The sequence below is a fragment of the Phyllobates terribilis genome, unplaced genomic scaffold, assembly GCF_046119375.1.
Source record: "Phyllobates terribilis strain yellow unplaced genomic scaffold, ASM4611937v1 Scaffold_9__5_contigs__length_417890890, whole genome shotgun sequence".
NCBI lineage: Eukaryota > Metazoa > Chordata > Amphibia > Anura > Dendrobatidae > Phyllobates > Phyllobates terribilis.
Window position 1 is genome coordinate 370,603,444 of NW_027362769.1, and position 25,497 is coordinate 370,628,940.

The 25,497-nt window shown below is 48.6% G+C and overlaps 1 protein-coding gene across 2 annotated transcripts; it reads left to right on the plus strand.

The window, feature by feature from the left end:
* The first annotated feature begins 1,714 nt into the window (after nt 1-1,714).
* Nucleotides 1,715-24,530, plus strand: XPO6 (exportin 6). Of its 2 annotated transcripts, none has more exons than XM_073648276.1 (24): nt 1,715-2,367; nt 3,995-4,085; nt 5,703-5,815; nt 6,667-6,864; nt 7,117-7,276; nt 8,309-8,386; nt 12,640-13,141; nt 14,371-14,497; nt 14,728-14,837; nt 14,945-15,053; nt 15,223-15,315; nt 16,528-16,597; nt 17,141-17,300; nt 17,688-17,780; nt 17,945-18,089; nt 18,288-18,434; nt 19,293-19,479; nt 19,599-19,754; nt 20,752-20,866; nt 20,946-21,117; nt 21,199-21,360; nt 22,258-22,356; nt 23,410-23,640; nt 23,868-24,530. In XM_073648276.1, the coding sequence occupies exons 1-24, from the start codon at nt 2,365-2,367 to the stop codon at nt 23,967-23,969; spliced, it is 3,423 nt and encodes a 1,140-aa protein (XP_073504377.1). In that variant the 5' UTR covers nt 1,715-2,364; the 3' UTR covers nt 23,970-24,530. The 2 variants fall into 2 exon arrangements, with proteins under 2 accessions (XP_073504377.1, XP_073504378.1); XM_073648277.1 differs by having other exon boundaries at nt 15,226-15,315.
* Nucleotides 24,531-25,497: the final 967 nt, after the last annotated feature.

Sequence of the window (25,497 nt, forward strand, 5' to 3'; positions counted from 1 at the left end):
CCCCGTCCTCCTCCTAATACACAGGGATCGGGACGCGGCCCCGTCCTCCTCCTAATACACAGAGATCGGGACCCGGCCCCGTCCTCCTCCTAATACACAGGGATCGGGACGCGGCCCCGTCCTCCTCCTAATACACAGGGATCGGGACGCGGCCCCGTCCTCCTCCTAATACACAGGGATCGGGACGCGGCCCCGTCCTCCTCCTAATACACAGGGATCGGGACGCGGCCCCGTCCTCCTCCTAATACACAGGGATCGGGACGCGACCCCGTCCTCCTCCTAATACACAGGGATCGGGACGCGGCCCCGTCCTCCTCCTAATACACAGGGATCGGGACGCGGCCCCGTCCTCCTCCTAATACACAGGGATCGGGACGCGGCCCCGTCCTCCTCCTAATACACAGGGATCGGGACCCGGCCCCGTCCTCCTCCTAATACACAGGGATCGGGACGCGGCCCCGTCCTCCTCCTAATACACAGGGATCGGGACGCGGCCCCGTCCTCCTCCTAATACACAGGGATCGGGACGCGGCCCCGTCCTCCTCCTAATACACAGGGATCGGGACGCGGCCCCGTCCTCCTCCTAATACACAGGGATCGGGACGCGGCCCCGTCCTCCTCCTAATACACAGGGATCGGGACGCGGCCCCGTCCTCCTCCTAATACACAGGGATCAGGACACGGCCCCGTCCTCCTCCTAATACACAGGGATCAGGCCCCGGCCTCCTCCTAATACACAGCCATCAGGACACGGCCCCGTCCTCCTCCTAATACACAGGGATCAGGACCCGGCCCCGTCCTCCTCCTAATACACAGGGATCAGGACGCGGCCCCGTCCTCCTCCTAATACACAGGGATCAGGCCCCGGCCTCCTCCTAATACACAGCCATCAGGACACGGCCCCGTCCTCCTCCTAATACACAGGGATCAGGACCCGGCCCCGTCCTCCTCCTAATACACAGGGATCGGGACACAGCCCAGTCCTCCTCCTAATACACAGGGATCGGGACACGGCCCCGTCCTCCTCCTAATACACAGGGATCAGGACACGGCCCCGTCCTCCTCCTAATACACAGGGATCGGGACACAGCCCAGTCCTCCTCCTAATACACAGGGATCGGGACCCGGCCCCGTCCTCCTCCTAATACACAGGGATCAGGACACGGCCCCGTCCTCCTCCTAATACACAGCCATCAGGACACGGCCCCGTCCTCCTAATACACAGCCATCAGGACACGGCCCCGTCCTCCTCCTAATACACAGGGATCGGGACACAGCCCCGTCCTCCTCCTAATACACAGGGATCAGGACCCGGCCCCGTCCTCCTCCTAATACACAGAGATCAGGACCCGGACCCGTCCTCCTCCTAATACATGGCCCCTTCCAGGGACATACTGTATGTATTAACACCTTTGTTGCCCTAGTGCACCAGGGATATTTAAGGCAGAAACCACATCTTACATTTGCTCCCTTCTGTTAAGACATCTCTTTGCTAACATAACTGTCTGTGAAAAGCTGTCATTCCAGTCTGCAATTGCATCTGTTCCTCAACCAACATGGCGGCTAAAAGCGCACAACTACAGATCACGTGACAGGGGCATTTCAGTTCCGAACTTTCTCAGGCTCTGCTGTCATTGGTCGGCTCCAGCAGCTAAGACGAGACATTCCCCTACCAATATGGCCGCAGGTCTCTTCCCTTACGCTGATTGGCCGCTCTTTCGTCTTAACGTTATCTGATTGGCTCCGGTCCCGGGCCGGCCAGGATGACTTCCGGCCAAGCGGAAGGAGTGTAAGGCTCTGTCAATTAAACGGGGAGACGACAGAAGAGAAACGGCTGAGGCGACACTCCCCCCAACCCCAGGACAGGAAGCGTAACACAAGCTCGATAGAAACCCCCTTGGGAGTGGTGAAGACTGACCTCTGACCCCCCGTATAGGCATTGCTAACTGGGTGTGGCCCCCAACACTGACAGGGGCCACATGTGCTCTATATCTGGCTCCCAGTAACCATATTGGTTATTAGCAGTAATTTTATGTCTCCACCATTCATCTCTGTCCCTGTAATTACCGAGCTGGAGCTGTGTGCCCCCCCCAGAGCTGCCAGAATGGACTGCTCCTTATAACTTGTTGCCCCCTTAGGGGTAAACCAAGGGCTCACCCTGTGGGGTTGTTTTTGTGTTTTTAGATTTTATTGTGTATGCTGTAATGATGTATTAGGCTGGTGGAGGGCGCAGCGCTGCCAGCTCATACAGTGCCATTTTATACCCAGTGTGGGGGAGATCTGGGTCACATCTAGTCAGCGGGGTGACATGTGCCCGGAAAAAGGCGGAGAACCAAAGAGAAGAGCGTGAGAACCAATCACAGGATGGTGAGTGTCTTGGCATGGGAGATAGACCACCCGGCCTCAGGGGGCATTGCTATGGGGACGCTGACAGGACCCTGCTACATTTTTTTTGCATTTGCAGCTCTGGACATCTACTTTGCACCTCTGCCCCTTCCCCAATATTCATTGTCGGCGCCTATTAGGGCCATTTTGGGGCAAGGAACTTTTGTAAAATTGATTTGCCCTCTAAGATCAGGTCCTGAGGACGCTTAAAGAGGAAACACTGCTGCAGCGATGACATCTCCACACAGTGACATGTGATAGCTGCAGCCAATGACTGACTGCAGCGGTCACATCTTAAGTGGGCGCATTATAGCTGAAGCCTGTAGTTAGCACAATGGGGGAGATGAAATGGTTAATTTTTTTATTTAAAGGGGTTGTCCCTTATCAAAAAACTTCTCTCTATATGCAAAAAAACAAAACAAATTGAGCTTTACTCATCTCCCTGTGTCCAGCCTGCGCCTCTGTCCCGGTCTCGTTTGGGATTGGCTGCAGTGGTGACGGCACGTCAACAGCTCTGCAGCCAGTAACTGAGCTCAGAGGCTCGGCTGATATAGACAGCGCAAACTGATTGGCTGCAGCACTGTCAAAATTACATCACCGCTGCGGCCGAATAACAGAGAACAGGGCAGCGACGGAGACCCGGGGAGGGTGAGTAAAGCTCAGTTTTTGTTTTTTTACTCATCATTTTGGGCAAAAGTTTTGCTCATGAAGGGTAACAACCCCTTTAATACAATGATCTGTTGCATTTTTTTTTTTTTTTTTTTAAATCTTTTTACGTTTGCAATTTTTTTTTTTTTAAAGTGGTGAAAATTTTTGAAGCGATTTTTGTTTTTTGTCTCCTTTTTCCAAGACCCAGAATTTTTAGATTTCTCCACCGAAGGAGCTGTGTGAGGCCCTAGCTCTTTGCATGGCGAACTGACCTTTGTATTGTTACCATTTTGTTTTAGCTACTACATTTTGATCCCTTCTTATTGCATTTTTTTTGCGGCATCTGAAAAAAACCCCAGTTCTGGCAAGTTTTTTTTTTTCTTGTTACGCCATTTACTGTACCGGGTTAATTAATTTTGTATTTTTGTAGACCGGACTTTTATGTATGCAATGAAACCAGATATGTTTGTCTCTTTAATTTTTTGATAGGGGAAAAATAAAAAATAGAAATTGTGTAGTAAAAAAAAAAACCCTAACTTTTATTTTTTATCCACTTAGTATACTTTACTCTGCGATCTTTCGATTGCTTATGCTATATTCCGCAATACATCAATGTTGCAGTATATAATGAAAATGGAGGTCCCTTTATAAAGCTCCGCCTGTGGCTGGACTTCACAAGAGGACCGCGATGGCAGCAATAAGGAAGCCTATAGTAGGCTTCTGGTGCCAAGCTACCCTATTGGTACCCCTTGATTGTATTGCGGGGAGAGTAATTGGCATTGGTAGCCATTCCATTTAAATGCCACTATTGGAGATTGACAGCAATATCTAAATGGTTAACAGCAGCAATCTGAGTTCAGCTCTGGCTGCTGCTGTTAGTACATACCGCAATTATAATTATATGACAATTATATGACTACTACTCCCACCATCTGACTGTATAATCTCTTTCTATTCCCAGGCATCCGAGGAGGCCTCGCTCCGGGCCTTGGAGAGTCTTATGAGCGAGTTCTTTCACACCAGCACATCAAATGATCGAAAAAGAGAGATCGGTGAGACCACCAGTAATGACATTTAGCACTGGGGGTGGGGGGGTGTTGTATTTTTAGGTGACCTTGGTTAATGCTGCTGCTATTGGATAACCAAAGGGGGTGTAGACTGCTGCAGCCGGGCCCTTCCCTGCTCTTAAAGGGGTTGGTCTTGTGCCCCTTGGGATAAATGGAGCTGATAATAGGGGGCTTGGTAATGAATAAAGAACTGCTGTCTAAAGATTTCGCATGACCATGTATTATACAGTCGCCTTTTACTGTGACCTCATAAATTTAAAGGGATCACGGACTTATAGAAAAGAGCAAGGAGATTTGGTCCGGTCCCCTTTTGGACTGCACTTTTGTGACGAGCAATTCTTGGGGGTCTCTGGCCGTCACAAAACTAAAATCTTGGGGAGCTTTCTTGTATCTATCGGATGAGTTTCTCACCGGTTGGAGAGCCACCGGCCAAAAAAAGTAAAGACGATCTATTGTAAAAAGAGGAGGGAAACCAACATGTCTATATGTGCAGCCCTCAGAGAAGGATCCTGTTCTGGCTGCACTAACGCGTTTCAGACCAGACACGATTACGTGTGTTCGTTGCTGTGTAACTTCCTCTTGTGCTTCAAAAAACAACTAAAAAAAAAAATCTTCATTTTCATTTATCTCCAATTCAGTTTATTAACCAGAATTGCAGTAAAGAGTTAATAAATGACACCCGGGGTCCATGCACCATTCACAGGGTTTTCCATACATTTTTTTTGGGGGGGTTAATACACTAGATCTCTGTTTTAGGGGCAGTGATTGGGAGCGTTATTGTTCCTACACAGAGCGGCCCATGTACTTCACATCCGAAGGGTGTAACCTGCACTGAATGCCGGCTCTCCGCTGCTGCTCCTGTCTCTGGCGGTGACATCACGTCAGCTGCTCATATCACCACTGCAGCCAATCACTGAGCTTGCGGGTTTGTGCCGTATACATCAGCAGAACTGCTCAGTGATTTGCTGCAGCTGTCATATGAGCTGTGAACTTGACGTGACAGGAGCAGCGGATGAGAGCTGGCGCTGGACCTGGGGAAGGCGAGTACCATCTGGTTTTGTCACTTTACATTACTCTCAGCACAAAATGACTGTCCAAACCAAGCACAGGGGTTCTGTGCACCCGTGCTGATTGACAGCTCCAGCTTTACAGGAGGATGGAGATAGATGGGAAGTAGGAAGGAAGCTGCGCCAAAATGTTTGGGCACAGCAAGGGTGCACCGAGCGCCTGTGCTTGGTTTGGACAGTCATTTTGTGCTGAACACTTTACATCAGTTGTTTAGGAATAGAAAGACATGACTGATTTTCCTCAAGATCCAGCATAGCTCCTGTCCACAGGTTGTCTGCACCCCATGGATCGGTGCAGAGCCGTTTCTAGAAGACGGCAGCCATGTTTTTCTAAAACGACCCCTTGCGTGCTGGGTATCGGGTCGGTGTTAGTGATTCATGAATTCTATTATTTTCGCCCCATTTATATGAAAGTCCAGAATACTGTTTGCTGAAACTACAACTCCCAGCATGTGTTTATCCTGTACCTGCTATATACCATATCCCGGTGTGCCTTTTCCTCCCTGGTCACGCTCTGCTTTGCTCTTCTGCACAGAGGCGCTGCTGAATAACTTTGCTCAGCAGCTCGGGGCCTGGAGGTTCTGCTTCTACTTCCTGTCCAGCTCGCACAATGACTACGTCCTGATGTACAGTCTCAGCGTGTTTGAGGTGAGAGCTCCTCACTTATTGTCACACTGCCTACATCTAACATTGCTCTTAAAGGGGTTTTCCAGGACTCTGATATTGATGGCTTATCCTCGGACTAGAAGATCGATATCAGAACCGCAGAGGTCCAGCACCCCCTCTGCTTGGCGGCGGCCATGTGTAAGTAGTGTATGTAGCGGGACATCACAGCTTCATACTCTCCTGGTTACTGCAGCTTAGCTACTAGTCACTTTAGTAGGAGCATAGCTACAGAACCTGGCAATGGCCCGTACATGCTGTGGTGTTGAGGCTTCATCCACTATTTACATATGAGCTCCAAACAGCTGATTGGGGAGCTCTGGATGTCAGATGAGCAGAGGTCCAGCACCCCCTCCACTTGGCGGCGGTCACGTGTAAGTAGTGTACATAGCGGGACACCACCTCTTCATCCGCTCCTGGGTACTATAGCTTAGCTACTAGTAACTTTAGTAGGAGCATAGCTACAGAACCTGGCAATAACCAGTACATGGAGCTGTAATGTTGAGGCTTCATCCACTATTTGCATATGAGCTCCAAACAGCTGATTGGGGGGGCTCCAGGTGTCAGCCATATTAATCACCCATCCTAAGTATAGGCCATCACAGTCCTGGACAACCCCTTTAAAGGAATTGTCCACTTTTCTGTATGTACTTTGATGGTAAGCTTAAAGCCAGGATGACTTGGGGGCTGAGTTGGGCTTCGGAGGTGATTTAAGGAAGAGCTAGGTGTTTGACATCTAGTGAGGTTTTGCCAGACTTGGCATATCTTCTTCTCCCTGCCTGGTCAAGTTTTGATTGTCTAATAATAAATCTTCCCCCATTGTTTTAATCATACAGAACCTAATCAATAAGATGTGGCTGGGCGTCCCATCAGAGGAGAAGATGGAGATCCGTGGCTCGTTGCCCAAGCTTCTTCTGAGCCAGCACAAAGCTCTGCCCGGCTTCATCTGTAACAAGCTGTGTAAGGTGATCGTGGACATGGGCCGACAGGACTGGCCCATGTTCTATCATGACTTCTTCACCAACATCCTACAGGTGAGGGCGAGCTTTAATTAGGGATTGAATAGAAAAGAAAAGCTGCTTTTTTTTTTTTCCCAAGAAACCACGCCACGACTGCCCATTGTCATTGCAGCTTGGCTCCATCTAGCCGAGCTGTAATACCACATTTGACCTGTGGACAGGTGTGGCGCTGGTTTTGGCCATGGTTTTTCTAATTCTGCACAACTTCTTTTAAGAGCCAGTCTTGCAGCACACATTTACTGTAGGCCTCTTTAACCTCTCATGTAGCTTATCCAGACCCCCAGCACAACTCCTCTGGGACTGATCATGCTGAAGACGGCATCTGAGGAGCTGGCATGTCCCCGAGAGGACCTGAGCGTGGCCAGGAAGGAGGAACTTCGCAAACTGCTGCTGGAGCAAGTGCCAACCGTGCTAGGTCTGCTGACAGGTAGGACCATCGCTGGAAAACAAGTTGCACTATAGGGGGCGCTAGAATTGGGAAAGGATTTTTCATTCTGGCCGATGGTGACGTATTGACCAAGTATATGCCAAGAGCCACGTATATCCGGCCCTATGGATATGTCTGGTGTCTGCTCTGTATCTGCCAAACCTCATCACAAAATAATGGGACCAGAACTTAAAGGGGGTGTCCAGGACTGGCAAAATAAAATATCACATTTTAGTGGAACATGCAACTTTGCAAAGTTTATGAACCATGTGTGATGTTTTTGAGGCATTTGGCACAAAAAAAAATAAATGAAAAAAAATTGCTGACTCGGGCCATTAGTCACTTGATTTCTGGGGCCACTGATTGATAAACAGGTCGTCATCCGAAAAGGGAGAAAAGACGTTCGGTCGTGTGACTGAATGTAGGGGACGTCATCACTTCTCGTCTTGGCAAATCTTTTTGGTGAACGGGCTAAATGTGAAATCCCCTTCAAAGATCGGCCCTATAAGTAATTCGTAGGTCGGCCCTACTCATAGACTGTAAGCTTGCGAGCAGGGCTCTCACTCCTTTTGATTTGAGAAATGCTTATTCTGTATTGTTTGTATAAGTCCCCCCTAATATTGTAAAGTGCTGCGGAATATGTTGGCGCTATAAAAATAAAAATTATTATTATATATTATGGGGCGGTTGATTATTTACACACTGGAGGATCTGGTCTCTTTCCTTCCTTGGAGCCAATGGCAGGTTTCAGACTTCATGGTCGGAGTAAAGACTCCTCTTGTCTCGGGCGATAATCCATTATTTGTATAGAAACAGGAACCTTTTATACTTTCATATTCATTCCTGTTGAGAAGGGGGTGTTAATTATTTTTATTTTTTCATTGCTCTTCCGGTTGCATAGATTTTTTTTTTTTACTAAATTCCAAAATATAGTTCTAAGCAACTGGGGCCTTTTTTTTTTTTTTTTTTTTTTTTTTTTTTTTTTTTATATAACTATTTTGTGCTAAGGTTTTCCTTTTTGTTGAAATCTAGGAGTTCTTGAAAGTATATGGGATAAGCACAGCGTAACTGCAGCCACTCCTCCACCGTCGCCAACTGCTTCAGATGCCGGTAAGTGCTCCAGCTTCTTATACGGTAATCCTATATATGTCGTCTTAAGTTTTCAGTGATTTTTCATTGATATTGATACTGTGAAGTATATGGTCCTTGCACTTGACGAGCATTCGCTGGAAACTGAAGCACTTAAAGGGGCTCTGCAGACGTCGCTCTGATGGCCACTGACGGGTCCTGTGCACTATGGATGGGTACAGTGCCTGGTACAGCCATGCACGAGACCTGCCCATACTTGACGTGTGGTGTTCGTTGTTCCAATGCTCGCATCGCTTCTCGACAAAGGAAAACTGTCTACAAAGAGTCTTTTAAGATGCAAGCAGTCCTGCTGAAGTTTGCAAGACGAAATTGCATCTCTTTTCTGAAACTGGTTTGCTGTCATTTTTGCATCTGCTCTGACATTGGCATCTTTTTCTATAAGTTTTGATAACTAGCAAGAATGGCCAAAAAATGAGTGTGCTGCTTCTTTTTAACCACTTGATGGTTTCCAAACCCGAAGTATCGAAAGACTGAACTTGTGCAGAGCAGTGTTGTTTTTACATTGCTGCACACTATGTTCCTATGAAAAAAGACGCTGTGTGCACGTAACCTAAGGGGTTAGAACGTGGCACATAGATTCCCGCTCAGATACTGGTAGTCTGTTAGAAAAACATGGCTGCTTCCCTCCCTTGTGCATAGGCTGCGTCTGGTTTTGCTGCTCTGCCATCATTTGGGTGAATGCCGCACACCGCCCCTGGATAAGAGGCATTTTTGTGTAGGTATATGGGTTCAAGGATAGTACTGACTGCTCTGCTCATATCTTGGAGAAGACCCAAAGGGACTTAGCCATCAGCTGAGCTCCTCTGCCCATTTGTTTCAAGAATCGATGGCCTCCAGACCCCTTCGTCATGCCTTGTTAGAGTATATAGACTTTGTAGACGGGGGTCCTGCACTCGGCAGTCTCATTAATGAGCCGGGGCAGAGATCTTTGACTCTGCTATAGCCGGATGACTCTTCCCTCCTGGCAAAATCCGCTTTTTGCCAGGGGTCGGATCGCCAGGGTCAGCACTCTTAGACAACCCCTTTAAGGTCAGTCAGTGACTGTCTCTTGCAGAGGACTGGAATCGCTCTACTATTTCACATCCTCGATGAATGAGGACATTGCAGTTTCTGCACAGCGTCTCCGTAATAATCATGTCATCAGCACAGCCCTGTCTTCGTCACGCATCGTCTTCCGGCATGTATGACATTTTCTCCCGAGATCAATGGTGTCTGCTTGTTGCTTATTTCCTTCCTGTTCACAAAAGCATTTGTGGTTCCCTTGTGTAATGCGGCTGAGCACCGTGTGTACTTGTCTAATGACGGGGTGCGGAGAGTTGCATTCTTATTTCCTGGACGAGCCCTTTAAATCTGCCGCATCGTAATATCTAAATGAATGGAGCCAGATGCACCACAAGGGGGTCATTGGTATCTGTGGGGGGTCGCCAGCCGAGCGATCATACAGTAATCGTGTGCGGATAGGTGATAAATGTATTTAGGAGCAACCCCCTCTTCCTCCATTTTTAAGGGTCTGTTCACACTTTGCACTTCACCGTATCGCTGATCCATGTAATAGTGCAGCTTTTGGAAGCACGCAGAGATGTAATATAGGCATATGGAAGGTTAATTTGCAGTGTGCATTAGGCCTTACATGACAACGTATCCTCGGCTGGGCGCTCAGCTGGTTTTGTGCCGTCCTGAATACAATATCGGGGGCGACTTGCAGCAAGTACGGGGGCAGAGAAATGCTAAAGCGATGGCTTTCTATATATTCTCTAATACATACATTTAGTCCACGGTGTTAATAAAGGGCACAAAGCCCCCTCCACTATAAATATAGGGTTGCTGGCCCGCATGCATTTACTAGCCGCCCCGGGGTCCACATTTCCATATGCTTTACATCAGGTCCAGCTAATTTCCCAGCAGAAATATGCAGCTTTTATATTTCAATTTATACAAAAAATATTGTAATATTTTCTACAAATGGTCTCGGGCTTGGTTGGATGGGTCAGCGCCGGCTGCGGGCAACGTCTGCTGTGTGCTAATGACTCTCGCCTTGCTGGAAGCGTCCCAGAGATGTGTGGTGTAATGATACAGACCCGCCGCTCCATGGGGTGAGGGGACGTCAAGGGTTTACACTAAGAAAGCCTGGAATACTTCAGCGGGCGACCTTGAAACCACGGGAGTATACCCTTCTGGAGGGTGGGGGGTCGGTATACATATGGGATTAGCTTAAAGCTCATCTGTATTATATAAGTTTCCACTATGAGTTGTTTTCTGTCCTCTATTTGGTATCTATCCCATATCACTACATGTCAGGCCATGCTGGGAGTTGTAGTTGTGCAGCAGCTGGCTGGATCACGGAGCGATGCTTTCTTTAGCTGAGGCTACCGTGATGGATCTGATTGTTAACCCAGCACATTCCTGACCTGTCATCATAAAGCGAAGGCAAATGCCCCCTGATCCTCAGAATGAAGGGGTCCTAGCGTTGATGCAGCCCCTTCAGTTTCTTGCACTGCACGGTGGAGCCCAGCCGCACGCCGGTGCAGAAAACTGCAGCACGGCTCTACACAAGTGACCGGGGCTGCAATTCCCTGCACAGCCAGATGTCTGAGTGTGTCGCCATGCAGGGGAAAGGGTCAGTGGGCCACAGCCATGTATCTCTGTATCGGTGGGCTCCCGGCGTCTGGGCTATTTCAGTCAGGTCACTTGGTGAGATGGGAATGGCCATTAAAAACACATAAGTATATAATTTTCAATTCCCAAAATACAGGTAGGCAACAATTGAAAGCTCCTTGGGCCGCCTGATTGTTGAAGGGGAATGTGTCTGGAGAGCTGTGCTTTGCTCTGAGGCTGCGTCATTGGAGGGACTTGTCAATCAATAAGTCAAAAGACGCCGCCGAGCCGACTCTTCTCCCCACTGCATGGTCTTTCTTTTCTCTTATTCTCTATCTTCTCACTGCTTTGACCCTTGTCCATAGCTTTTTCCCTTCTCCGCGGTGATCAGTCTCCTCTTCGCTGACCGGTCTTTCTCTTCTCTTCCCTGCCCGCTGACCGGTCTCTTTCTCTTCTCTTCCCTGCCCGCTGACCGGTCTCTTTCTCTTCTCTTCCCTGCCCGCTAACCGGTCTCTTTCTCTTCTCTTCCCTGCCCGCTGACCGGTCTCTTTCTCTTCTCTTCCCTGCCCGCTGACCGGTCTCTTTCTCTTCTCTTCCCTGCCTGCTGATCGGTCTCTTTCTCTTCTCTTCCCTGCCTGCTGATCGGTCTCTTTCTCTTCTCTTCCCTGCCCGCTGACCGGTCTCTTTCTCTTCTGTTCCCTGCCCGCTGACCGGTCTCTTTCTCTTCTCTTCCCTGCCCGCTGACCGGTCTCTTTCTCTTCTCTTCCCTGCCCGCTGACCGGTCTCTTTCTCTTCTCTTCCCTGCCTGCTGATCGGTCTCTTTCTCTTCTGTTCCCTGCCCGCTGACCGGTCTCTTTCTCTTCTCCCCGCTTTCACCCTTCACCTTTTCCATAGCTCATTTTTCCAATCATGTTTTCTTTGGAATAAAGGAGCGTTGCAAGGTAACACCGTCTGTCTGTAATACCCGAACCTGTTGGGATTTCATGTTGCTCGGATGATGGGTTCCTGTACAGTCATCTCCTTATTTCCCGCCATGAGCGTTACTGCCTGTTGCAGCCGCAGTCCGCCGTCTCTCCGAGCTATGTGCTTAGGGAAACATGGCAATTGAAGCTTCTTGCACATCTTCCTTTTTCCTTTATTTTTTTTTAAAGAGGCTTTTGATGTTACTTAAGCGACCAATTCGTCCTCTGTTCTGTCTCTGTCTCCCATCATCCACTGGCCATGTCAGTAGTCCCAGAGCCTGGCCAGCCTCCTCCTAGCTGCCAGGATCTCCAGGCGCTGCACCACGTCACCGTCATTCGCCGGATATCTGAGCAGGTAGGAGATGGTTCTTGGCGAATGTGGGCTACCAGTGTGGCCACTGGACCCGGGTCTTGCAAATCTTTTTGATTTACTCTATTCACTACTATTTTCTTTGTGATCGAATATGAAAATTGAATCATCCTTGCAGTAGGTCTTTATTAATGTCTTTGTTTTGTGCCTACTGCTCCTGCTCTGCATTGGAGCTATGAACGCAAAACGGTAAAAATAAAATCAAGACCGTTTTTAAAGACTGAGGCTTTCTTGTTGGTTCTTAATATATAATATATATTAATTCAAATGTTTTTCTTCCTCCTTAGACGACCTCCTCAGTAACCTTGTCCGCACACCAGCCTTGTCCAAGCAGCTGAGCCAACCACCTCCGAGCCTGGAGGCCGAGAGCGAGCGAATCTGTGCCCTGGCCCTCGAGTGCCTCTCGCATCTCTTCAGTTGGATCCCCCTCTCCGCCAGCATCACCCCCTCGCTGCTCACCACAATCTTTCACTTTGCCCGCCTGGGATGTGACGCCCGGTCACGAAGGACTCACACTGTCAACAGCACCAATGCTGTCACCCTAAACGGGGGCGGCAGCAATAGCCCCCCGTTACCATTGACATTGCCAACCTCTCAGCAAGACTGTAACAGACTGGGGGTCTTAGCGATGTCCTGTATTAACGAACTGATGTGTAAGAACTGTGTTCCCCTGGAGTTCCAGGAATACCTGTTACGCGTGTGCCAGCAGACCTTCTACCTCCTGCAGAGGATCACACGGGAGACCAACGCCCACAGCGTGCGCAGCCGGCTGGAGGAGCTGGACGAGAGGTAAGGCCAGGACCCTGTCCCCATGGAGACACACAGGTCTGCAGAAGAGCTGCATACACGGATCAGGCCCAGCATGCAAACTGCTGACTGTCATGGTGGACAATATTATCTGGTGATAATGGCGACTGTCAGGTTGGATGCTAATAGGCAGCAAGTGATCAGTCAGTGCTTGTCACGCATTGCAAGCAGGAAAAATGGGCAAGCGGAAGGATCCGAGTGGCTGACAAATGACCTATGTCTAAATGACTGTTTAAGAGTGTCTCCAAAATGGCAGGTCTAGTGGGGCGTGTCTGCTGCTATCTGGTAGGAGGTGTCGTGTGCTGCTGTGGGGGGGAATGTCTGCCATCGGGGCCTGGCTTTGTGGGGGTGGGTTGTCTGCCGCCGGGGAATGGCGTCGGGGCGGGGGTCTGCCGCCGGAGCCTGGCGTTGTGGGGGTGGGTTGTCTGCCGCCGGGGAATGGCGTCGGGGCGGGGTGGGTTGTCTGCCGCCGGGGAATGGCGTCGGGGCGGGGTGGGTTGTCTGCCGCCGGGGAATGGCGGGGGGGGGGGGTGTCTGCGCCTTGGGCATGGCGTCGGGGGGGGGGGGGGGGTTTCTGCGCCCGGGGCCTGGCGTTGGGGCGGGGTGTCTGGCACTGGGGCTGGAATTGGGGGGTAGGAGGGGGGTCTGCCGCCGGGGCCTGGCGTTTTGGGGTGTCTGCCGCTGGGGCCTGGCCGAACTTAGTCCAAGGAAAGGCAACTGCTGATACTGTGACGGGGTGATGGGTGTCCGGGGCTCCTCAATATTTGGCGCCCATCTGATCCAGCCACACAGAAGATTGACCGTGTCCCAAACTGCTGAGAAAGTGTCGGATCCTGCAGAGAAGCATCAGACCTGGACCGTGGAGCAATGGAAGGAGGCGTCCAGTCTGATGAATTCACATTTCCTATTCCATCATGTTACCTGGAGAAGTGATGGCCGTATGTGAACACCGATTGGCTGGCTGTAACAAAACCATAGGGGGCTGCAGAAGCCCCTGCTGTACAGAACAAGGCTCCGTAGTTAGGAAAAGCATCATTCAAAGATGGAGTAAGAGGGAATTGGGCAGGAGACGGGTCACGGACCGGGTATGGGTCGCACCGCTCTTCTGCAGCCTACAGACATGCAGCAACGTCCCTCCTTGCCGACTCTTATAAGCCGCAGAGCGTTTCACTCTTACATCCCATGTTAACCTCTTCTTTCCGTCTTTACAGTTATGTGGAAAAGTTTACAGACTTCCTTCGACTCTTCGTCAGCGTCCACTTAAGGAGGATAGAGTCCAACGCCCAGTTCCCTGTGGTTGAGTTCCTGGCACTACTCTTCAAATACACCTTTCACCAGGTAACGCGGTGGTCTCGAGTGGGAGCGCAGCATTGTGACTGCACTGAACTTCGGATGCCGACATATTGCCTCCATTGGCCCAGTATTAGATCTAGAGACCAGCCTTGGTTCAGACTCTGCGCTGGACCTGGGGAGGGGGAGTATAGCTCTGTTTAGATTGGTGAAAGAGAAACAAATGGGCTGGCGACCACAATAGATTTCTTATGGTGATAACGTATTTGTCTCTGCAGCCGACACATGAAGGTTACCTCTCGTGTCTTGACATCTGGGCGCTCTTCTTAGACTATCTAACAAACAAGATAAGAAACCGGCTAGAAGACAGAGAGACTGTTATGGGCAGGTAAGGGGGTTTCATGATCATGTGGCTGTAAGGTTGGGGGCTTACCAGTGGACATATGAGGGGGGGGGGGGGTCACTACTGGCGGTCTAATATTTCGTCCCTCGTAGGTACGAAGACGCCCTGGTGCTGCTGCTCACCGAGGTGCTGAACCGGATCCAGTTCCGCTACAACCAGACGCAGTTGGAGGAGTTGGATGACGAGACGCTAGATGACGACGTACGTATGGCGGTACATTCACTGCCGCTGCTGCTTTTGCACATTTGGTGCTGAAAGTAACTTACCACAGATGCCAGATATACTCTCCTGCAGTACCTAACGTGAAAGTTCTCAATTTTTTTTTGTAATTTTTTTTCTGCTGACCAGTATGTTACATCTTGCTTTACAGCAGCAGACGGAGTGGCAACGATATCTACGTCACAGCTTAGAAGTGGTAGCCAAAATCATGGAATTGCTCCCAACGCATGCCTTCAGCACTTTGGTAAATACCTGGTTGAGACACTTTATACATATCATCTTTTACTGATTGTCTTGCTTGAGTTGTATCCTGTATTATACTCCAGAGCTGCACTCACTATTCTGCTGGTGCAGTCACTGTGTACATACATTACATTACTGATCCTGAGTTACATCCTGTATTATACTCCAGAGCTGCACTCACTATTCTGCTGGTGCAGTCACTGTGTACATACATTACATTACTGATCCTGAGTTACATCCTGTATTATTCCCCAGAGCTGCACTCACTATTCTGCTGGTGCAGTCACTGTGTACATACATTACATTACTGATCCTGAGTTACATCCTGTATTATACTCCAGAGCTGCACTCACTATTCTGCTGGTGCAGTCACTGTGTACATATATTACATTACTGATCCAGAGTTACCTCCTGTATTACACTCCAGAGCTGCACTCACTATTCTGCATCCATACATTACCTATCCTGTATTATACTCCGGCGCTGTGCAGCTTATGTTTACAGTCCTGTCGCCCATCACTGTATAGTGCATGCCTCTCCGATCATTTACAGACATTGAGATTTCCATTCTTGTAGACTGTTGCAAAAAAAAACAGCAAAAAACTCTTCTGTGCCATAATGGAGCCGGCGAGAGGACGTCTGGAGCCGGAGTGCACTGACTCTTTCCATTTTATTCATTTTCCGTTCTGCGGGGTTTCAGCTCTTCCATTATCTCGTCTCGGACACTTTGCATTTTCAATCCATTTTCCAGCATGACCATTTTTGTAAATTGGACAATTTTTTTCTAATTGACCTTTTCTGAATTTCCTTTAATTTGCTTTTTTAATACTCCATTTGGGAAACGTCTTTATTCCGGCCGGTGATTTCAGTGGTTGGGATTGTAGTAGGACATGAATATTTATCAGAGGTGGACGAGCTGTTAGTGCCCGGCAGTCCCCTTTTATTCTATGGATTTCCTACTAAGCTGACAACATGGTGTCCTACTGCTGAGATCCCCAGCAATAAGCTGTAGTCTGCAGGGAGACAAGGGACAAGTGTCCAGTTACCCTGCAGTGACTCTGCAGGAAAAATTAAGTATTTCACAAAGTCCTCCAGAACAAGGTGCGTGCTGACTAATTCAGGTCCTGAAAGGTGTCCCTCCTCTCACCCATAAATCAGGTGTAGTGGAGTTATGACAGTTGTCAAGTTTTTCTTTTTTTTTGCTTCTTTGCAGTTCGCTGCTCTGCAGGAGAATTTGGACGTCTATCTGGGGCTGCAGCGGTGTATAGTGAACACAGGGGCAGGTATGTATCGCCGCCAACTGGTAAGACTCCCGGTATAAGATGAGCTTTAATGCTGGTTAAAGGGATGTAATAATTTTAAAGGGGTTGGCCACTTTCCAGCCAAATGTTTACAGTGCGGTTGTGCTGCAGTCACAAACGCCTTGTAGTTTTTTTTTGTTTTTTTTTTACCCCTTCACTGCATTTTAAGGCCTCCTACTGCCCACTGTTCAGGGGTATAGGGTGGCTCTTCTGTGGCCAAAGTGGCACCTGTCATGTGATTTACTCTACTGCTTCCTCAGCTCTGCCCCCTTTTCTGCACAGGTGCCGAAGGCGTTAAAACCGCTCCCCTGCCCAGGCGCCGGAGGGGTTAAAAGCGCTCCCCTGCCCAGGCGCCGAGCGATTTCGCTGCCATTGAGAAGGATAAATAATTAGGAAGCAGTTTCACGACCGCCACAATCTTAAAGGCAGCGAAGGCTTAAGAAGTGGGGGTCAGGACACTACACTTTTAGGACACTGTAGCGTTCCACGGGTTGCAGCGGATAACTGTTATTTCTGCTCTTACAGAACAGCGTCTCAATGTGACTGCGGAGAACGACTGTCGCAGGCTGCACTGCTCCTTGCGTGACCTCAGCTCCCTCCTTCAGGCTGTCGGCCGTCTCGCCGAGTACTTCATCGGGGATGTGTTCGAAGCACGCTTCAATGATGCCCTTACAGTTGTGGAAAGGTAATTGCTGATATGACACTGGCTTAAAGGGGATGTCCACTACTTTTATATTGAGAGGGTGACACCAGGAACCCCTATTAATTAGTGGTTGGATGTAATGAGCTGCACAGCCCCAACTGTATGGAGACTGCGACCAGTACTACATCTGACCTTGCTTGAATGAATGGGAGTGGTTCTGCTGTACCCCGCTGTGGCCACTATATAGTAGTCCAAGCTCTGCTGTTCCTCAACTGATCACATCCGGACGCCTCCGTCATCTGATATTGATGACATAGCTCGATGATCATATCAAAATAGTGGACAACCCCTTTAAAGAAAAAAGCAATGCATGTACTGCAGATTACATTGACGTTTTCCTTCATCCTCTTCCTCTCTCTTCTCCACCAGATTGGTCAAAGTCACGTTATACGGCTCCGAGATCAAACCGTACAATATGGAGACTGCGGTGCCGTCAGTGCTGAAGCCGGACCTGGTGGATGTGTGAGTATTTCATCCCTGTACCATTCCTTCACCACAGATGAGGGCTTTTCTGTATTCTTGGCAGATGGCTGGCGGCCTGGCATGCTGATGTATTATTGATGAGTATAAATTACAGATCCGCCGATAGGTTTGTACATAATATCTGTGGTGTTTTCCTTTGGCAGCCATGCCCAGTCCCTGGCAGCATTACAGGCCTATTCACACTGGCTCGCCCGATTCTACAGCGAGGTGCAGCACCAGAACCCTCAGCAGTTTGTGTCTATCATATCCTCAGCGATGGAGGCGCTACCCCCACTCATCAGCACAAAGGTGAGCCATGGTGGCAGTGGTTGGGATTAAAGTGGCGTTCCCACAAAATCCTGCAGTGCCGATCTAAGTGCTGCGATCCCTTCACATTTCCAGTGCAGTGAATGGGGGCAGCAGAGTGTACCCTTTTTTAAACATGTCTTCTGGGGGTGATCCTGAAGACCCACCCCTCCACCCTCGCTAACTTTTGAGTCTTTCTAGGTACAAGAAAAGCTGCTGCTCTCTGCTTGCCATCTGCTGGTCTCTGTGGCCACAACGGTGCGGCCCGTATTCCTCATCAACATTCCTGCCGTCCAGAAGGTTTTCAGCCGCGTGACAGACAGCTCTGCGCAGAGACTTCCAGAGGAGGTGAGCTTTCTCATTCGTGCTCGCTGCACCCGGTGCTTTCTCATTCGTGCTCGCTGCACCCGGTGCTTTCTCATTCGTGCTCGCTGCACCCGGTGCTTTCTCATTCGTGCTCGCTGCACCCGGTGCTTTCTCATTCGTGCTCGCTGCACCCGGTGCTTTCTCATTCGTGCTCGCTGCACCCGGTGCTTTCTCATTCGTGCTCGCTGCACCGGTTCACATCAGGACTTTTGTACTCTAGTGATGCAGCGGCCATAGTGTCCAGTTATATCTTCATGCATACATGTTAGACTGGCAGCAGCTGGGCTTGGTGCCCCTAGGGAAGTAGTTCTGATGTACGGGTACTACGATCATCCCTGAGCTGGTGGTCCCAGATACCTGTTGTCTCCATGGTGTGTTTTGCGTCCCTATGTCATGCACTAGACATAATCAGTTTTGCATGTAGTCTTCCATTAATCTGAGCAGCCTACGAGCCCTGTCCGCACTGGCTGCATCAATCTTGTAAGATTGCAGCAGAGTCCAGCAAAAAGATTCAGAGAACTCGGGTTCAGCAGTCACTTTGGTAGTCTGTGCATACCAGACCAGAGCCTGTGTACCTGGATGAAGGGGGTGCAGAGTAGAGACCTGTGATAGGTGACTTTCTGTAATTTAGGGATTGGGGAGATGATAAACACCAGCCGCATCCACATTGACTTCGGTCTGTTTACCAAGCCTCCATCAACCTGTCTTATAATGATCCTGTCACACTCGAGATCTAGCAAGTGATTTGTGCGCTCTTGGAATATCTACATCCAACGTCTGATAATTCTATAACGATGCCCGATCCTCCATTGTAAATGATTCCTTCTCCGCCTCCTGCAGGCTCAGGTGCTGCTGTGTCGCGCTCTGTCGAACGTCCTCCTTCTCCCATGGCCAAATGTCCCGGAGGGCGAGCAGCAGTGGGCAGAGCGCTCTAGTCATCATGCCAACCTCCTGAACAGCTTGACCAGAGACTACCGCCATCTGAAGGGTACGGCGCCTCCTCAGAGGAAGGGGCAGCTCGAAGCCAGTGAGTATCCGAACTCCACCGAATCCTTGCATTCCTCTGTGATCTTGCACTACAGCACCTGTTTTTTTAATGGTTCCATATTTTGCTCACCTACATTTCTTTATTCTACTCTTCCGTAGCCAAGCGTGTCATTTGTCAGACCCTGGGTGTGTTGAAGGACATCGTGGAGAACATCTCCGGAGAGGGCACCAAATCTCGGCAGATCTGCTACCAGTCTATGCAGGAGTCGGCTCAGCTCTCCCTCGCTCTTTTCCCAGCATACATTCACCAGTCAGGTATGTAGATCCTGTGGTTGATGTTGTTTTGTGTTTTTTAGGAGCTGATATTCAAGTCCACTGTGATGGATTTTTGAAGGCTGCAGCCAATCGGTGGCTGCTGATTGGCTGCAGTGGTCACATGACATTGGTTATGCTATTAGGCTGGCTGAGGAAACAGGACTCGGAGCAGCGTCGGTCGGCCCCTTTTAAGATCCAGTGAAGGGTTATGAGATTCACTTAAAGGTGTTATATCCTTTCCTTTCTTCAGGAGCACACCACTCCTCTGTCTCCTTGCCGGTGGGCAGTGCCCTCCTGAAGATCGACAGTTCGTGCTAGCGTTATGGTTGCACCACTGGTCTGAACTGTGTGTTTCGGGGAGCACAAGGGCACTGACGCTGTGGGGGGCGTGGGGATCAGGGAATATTAAATCTCTTTAGTAGCGGGCACAGCGCAGGCTGCAGCAGTCAGCTGCTGCCTCCTGTGCCCCGCTGATCCCCTGCTGCTGCTCCCCCAGACCTCCTACCACGCAGAGCCACAGTATATACAGGGAGATAGTATTCGGACTATAAGACGCACCCCCCACTTTCCTCCAAAATTTTGGAGGAAAAAAGTGCGTCTTATAGTCCGAAAAATACGGTATCTATTTTTTAATGATCTGTACACCCTTTTAGCCCCTTAGTAGATCAACACTAATGTCTATGAATAGACCTGGTAAATACAAGCAATAGGCGATATTATCAGGGGAGTGATTTAATGTAGAAAATCCTTTTACAAAAGTAACACCTCAGTCGCGATCGCGCTGTGCCCTTGGTTCTAGCGGCCGTGTCATGTACGATAAGTAAGTGCCATGTTGTGAAATTAGAACAGGTCTCGTTGGGAGAAGGATGTGCGCTCCGTACATAAAGGGATATTCTGCTTTTTTTTTCTGGGCTGGTGGGCTACTCCGGGACTTGTCGCTTTACACATTTGTTCTTTTTGTGCACATCTGATTTTTTTTTTTTTTCTTCTTGCTTAGATGTGACCGAGGAGATGCTCAGCTTTTTCTTGGCCTTATTCCAAGGACTCCGGGTACAAATGGGGGTGCCCTTTACCGAGCAGATTATACAGACCTTCCTCAACATGTTTACCAGGTAACTACACCCAGCCCTACACCCATTATTATTTATCCCATGGTGATCGGGTGCTTATTATGTCACGCCGTGCCCACAGGGAGCAGCTGGCAGAAAGCATCCTGCAGGAGGGCAGCGCCGGCTGCCACGTGGTGGAGAAGTTTCTGAAGATCCTGCAGGTTGTTGTCCAGGAGCCTGGTCCAGCCTTCAAGCCTTTCCTGCCGAGTATCCTGTCCCTGTGCATGGAGCAGCTCTACCCCATCATCGCAGAGGTGAGAAGTGCTCATTGTTGAGAAGTTTTGCTCTTCTTCAATTCTTGTTTCTTTCCATTTACTAACTTTCTGCCTATGCAGCGTCCGTCCCCCGATGTGAAAGCCGAGCTGTTCGAGCTGCTCTTCCAGCTGCTGCATCACAACTGGAGGTATTTCTACCGAGCCTCTGTTTTAGCCAGCGTGCACCGAGAAGGGGGCGACGAACCCATGGAGAACCAGGCTCAGTTCGTCGGTGTCATGCAGGTCAGTGCTCAACTAAACCAATTCTATCTTGTCCTTCCCAAGAAGTCACCAGAACACCCCTTTAAATTCCTTTCCTCTAGACGGCATACTATTACGTCATAGTTTGAGTACTGGTATATCAGGAGCTGATCTTCCACACCACCCAACAGCAGCAACCAGAGGCTAGCTCCGATCGCTGCTGTTTTACCCCTTAAAATGCTGCTTTCAATATGCGACAGCTGCATTTTAAGTGGTGTGTCTGTCCTGGCACCCTTCGCCCACGAAGTGATGGCGGCGTTCCAATGAAGGATTGCAGTATATAGAAAAAGCAAATCAAATGATCCTATGGTCTAAAAAAAAAATATAAAAATTCAAATTTCCACCAGAACAATACAAATATAACTACAGCTCGATCTGCAAAAAGTGAACCCTCGCCCCCAGCTCCGGGGACGGAAAAATAAAGTTATGGGTCTTGGAAATTGGCAGCACAAACCAATTTTATGAGGATAATAATAATAAAAAAAAAAAGTTTGGTATTGTTGTTAATGAATGCTGTAGGAAAACAAAAGCACAAAAAAAAAGTCGGAATTGCATGTTTTTTTTTTTTTTAAATTTCACTTGTAATGTACTGAAAAAAAAATTCTAAGGTGATACGAACGGTGTCATAAAAAAACTACAACTTGTCCCTAAAACGGATTGTGGTACTGCTATGTCGACGGAAAAATATAACAGTTATGGTTCCTGGAAAGAGGGGAGGGAAACAAAGTGCAAAAATGAAAATTTGCTGCAGCGGGAAGGGGTTAATGCACATCATAGAAGGATTATAATGTAACCTCCAAGAACCAGCAAAAAAAAAAGTTCTTTGTCAAATCTGTGACTGAGAATCAAGTCCTTCATCTTCTCCTATGTTTCCTGCAGGCATTTGGTCAGTCATTTCTGCAGCCAGATATTCATCTTTTCAAGCAAAACCTTGGCTATCTGGAGACCCTGAACAGCAAACACAAGTTGTACCATAAGGTGAGACGCAACGTTTAAGTCTGGGATACTCAAGGTTTCAGTCGGAGTGTAAATTCCTCCCTACACATTAGACTATTGTTGGCTGAACCCACCTTTTTTGACTGGTTCAGAAGACTGTGAGATGACGATTGTCGGGTGAGATGACGATTGTCGGGTGAGATGACGATTGTCGGGTGAGATGACGATTGTCGGGTGAGATGACGATTGTCGGGTGAGATGACGATTGTCGGGTGAGATGACGATTGTCGGGTGAGATGACGATTGTCGGGTGAGATGACGATTGTCGGGTGAGATGACGATTGTCGGGTGAGATGACGATCGTCGGGTGAGATGACGATCATGCATGTCCGATTTAAGTCTACCAATCATTTTGTTCTCCCAGACTTAAACCGCTGGCCGACAGTCGACAGCTTTCTCATAGAGCACACAGGAGCGCTCAGCCTTTGTATGGGAAAGGTGGCCAAGATGACTGGTGGACGACAATGTGTATGGTGGTCTTAAATGTAGAAGAGCCACTTGTCAGAAGTTTTGATGTGGGGCGGGATTATGTTTTGAGATCCCACTGATCACTAAAACTAAGGAGAAGAGATCAACCGGTAGCTGTTGTCCTTCAGCACTGAAGAGCGTCTTAATAAAAAGTTTTTTGACTCCGTCTTTAGTCTGAGGAGAGCGCCCCCTTCACTAAAGCAAAGGATGAGAAGCCATGTGGGGGGGGACAGCGCACTGATTAATACTGATTAAAACTGATGATATGTCACTAGGATATTTTTAAGTTTTCAGTTTTTTTTCTGGGAGGGAAGAAACTACTTGTAAAAAGAAACCGTTTTGAGCAAGTTTAGAATCTTTCCTCATCCCTTGTTGCGATGTGTAAAATTTTTCAGGCCGCGTTGGGGGCCTCAGTAAAGCACACTTGGCCCGGTTTTTGGCTGCAGGTTTCAAGTGATTGCGGTTTACCTGAAAAATTGGAACCTACATCGGTGCCTCGAACACCAGCCTGTTCTCCTCACCTCTCCACCCGCCTCTCATCACTTTTCTTTTCTACGTCTCTTCCAGAAACTGTTCCGGGCCATGATGCTGCCGCAGTTTGTCAGTGTTTTACTTCAGGTTCTTATCCACAAGTCCCATGATCTTCTTCAGGAGGAAATAGGCATCGCTGTCTACAACATGGCATCTGTGGACTTCAGCACTTTCTTCTCTGCCTTCTTACCCGAATTCCTCGCCGGCTGCCAGGGCCTTGATAGCGGTCAGAAGAACGTCCTTGCCCGTAATTTTAAGATGGAAAGGGTGAGGGCTACAGATTATGTCTACAGAATGGAAAAAAAACAAAAACAAAATCATTGATTCTTAAAAGTGATGATCTTTGTTCTTCAGGAGCGCGGCGCTCCCCTGCCTCTCAGCTTCCTGCTTGCCGGGGGAGGCGTGCGCTCCTGATGATTGACTGTTCAGACCAGTGGCCTGAACACTGATGACCCCAAGAAATAAACCCCCCACTGTCTTCTCTCTCCTTCTAGGACCTGCCTTCGTTTACTCAGAGTGTTCATCGCTTGGTGAATGACCTCCGGTATTACCGACTCTGCAACGACAGCCTCCCCCCAGGAACTGTGAAACTGTGACAGAACCGCACCACCACCTTTTACCCCCCCCCCCCCCAAACCCAAATCTTGCATCAATAGTCTTAACTCACCTGCTACAGATGTGAATCTTTGCTCCTCCACTCATCCCGTATATATTTCTGTTCATATATATATATTATTTTTTTTTTTAATGAAAAGATTTTAGCACTTTCTCTCTGCGAGACTTCAGTGCCTCCCCTGTTTACGCCAATTTAATCCCTTTGTTTAAAGGGTTCTTATAAATCCCTCTGGTAGCTCAGGGGTTAAGTAAACGCTCCCTTGTTTTTTAGCTGTAAAAAAAAAAAAAAAAGTCGACTTCACAAAGCTTCAATACCATTCCCTGATCCCGGAGAATGTGGGTGACAGTCGCCCATTATGGACACTGGCGTCTGGATTTTAAGCCCGTAAAGGCCACTTATTTGCCCCCCGGTCATTTGGGGGTACACTTACTTTATTAAGTATTGTTTTATATAATTTTTTTTTTTTCTTGTGTGTTTTTTGTTATCATTCCATTGTGAAATTGCAGTCGCTTCTTGCGAATAAAACGAATGCCTTGTTTAATTCCTGCGGTGGTTGTGTTCTAGCATTTAGATAGAGGGGCCGGGGTTTGTGTCAAGACATTGCTTATTAAGAAGCCTCCGACATTACGGTTCTGTGAACTACTTGTATTATTCATGGGGAAAAAAAACTATTCTGCAACATTTTTTTTTCCCTACAACTCTACATTGTGCTCTTCCTCTGCTGTGCCTCCTGGAAATGTTATTTCCCTTGGGTTGTGTTCCTAAGTACTGTTCACTGAGGGATGGCGATTTAAGAAATGTCTTGTTGAACTGGAGAATGGTAATGCCCAGTTGTTAATTTATTCATGCATTTCCATGAGGAATAACCGAGAAAAAGAACAACCTGAAATTGCCACTAGAGGGCGCAGTGGTCATCACGTGCCGGTAGGACTAATCCTGCCAATCGGCTGATCTCTTGGGAGGGTCCTACAAGCAAAAATGGGATTCTGGAGAAGCCAATTGTTTCCTGCTTCGTTCTCGCTACTGTGTAATCTTCTGGGAAGTCTTCAATGTTTTTGTTGTTTTTTTGTTTTGCTCCCCCTCCTCATTATAGAACTTCCTCCTAATTGCTAAAATGTCATGTCGGGTTGTAGCATTCATCCATTTATCCCCCCTCCTGGGACCTCTGATCCACAGAGCACTTGGATGCAATCATAAAGCCTGCGCCACGTTAGACCTCCGGGTTTTTCTGTGATCTGCTTTCTTACACACTGATGACAGACGTAGATTGCTCAGTCCATGAATAGAAATGCTTAAATGCTGTCCCGTGCAAGTCCGAGAAAGCGCAGAGGCTCTACAGACACATAGTGTACAGCTGAGAACATACCTACTGCAAGAGAAGTAAAAAGGGGAATATACTCTGCCAGAGGGAGAAGGAGACTGATCCCTACCCTGTATCCTTCACCTAGGAGCACGCTTAAGTGCTGTGCTGTGTAAGTATGAGAAAGAGCAGAGACTCTACAGACGCA

What these genes read in the sequence shown, in the direction of transcription:
- XPO6 (XM_073648276.1), top strand. An exon ending in GAAGGGGCAGCTCGAAGCCA is followed by an intron (nt 19,480 to 19,598) that starts GTGAGTATCCGA and finishes ACTCTTCCGTAG; the next exon opens with CCAAGCGTGTCATTTGTCAG. An exon ending in AGTTCGTCGGTGTCATGCAG is followed by an intron (nt 21,361 to 22,257) that starts GTCAGTGCTCAA and finishes TGTTTCCTGCAG; the next exon opens with GCATTTGGTCAGTCATTTCT.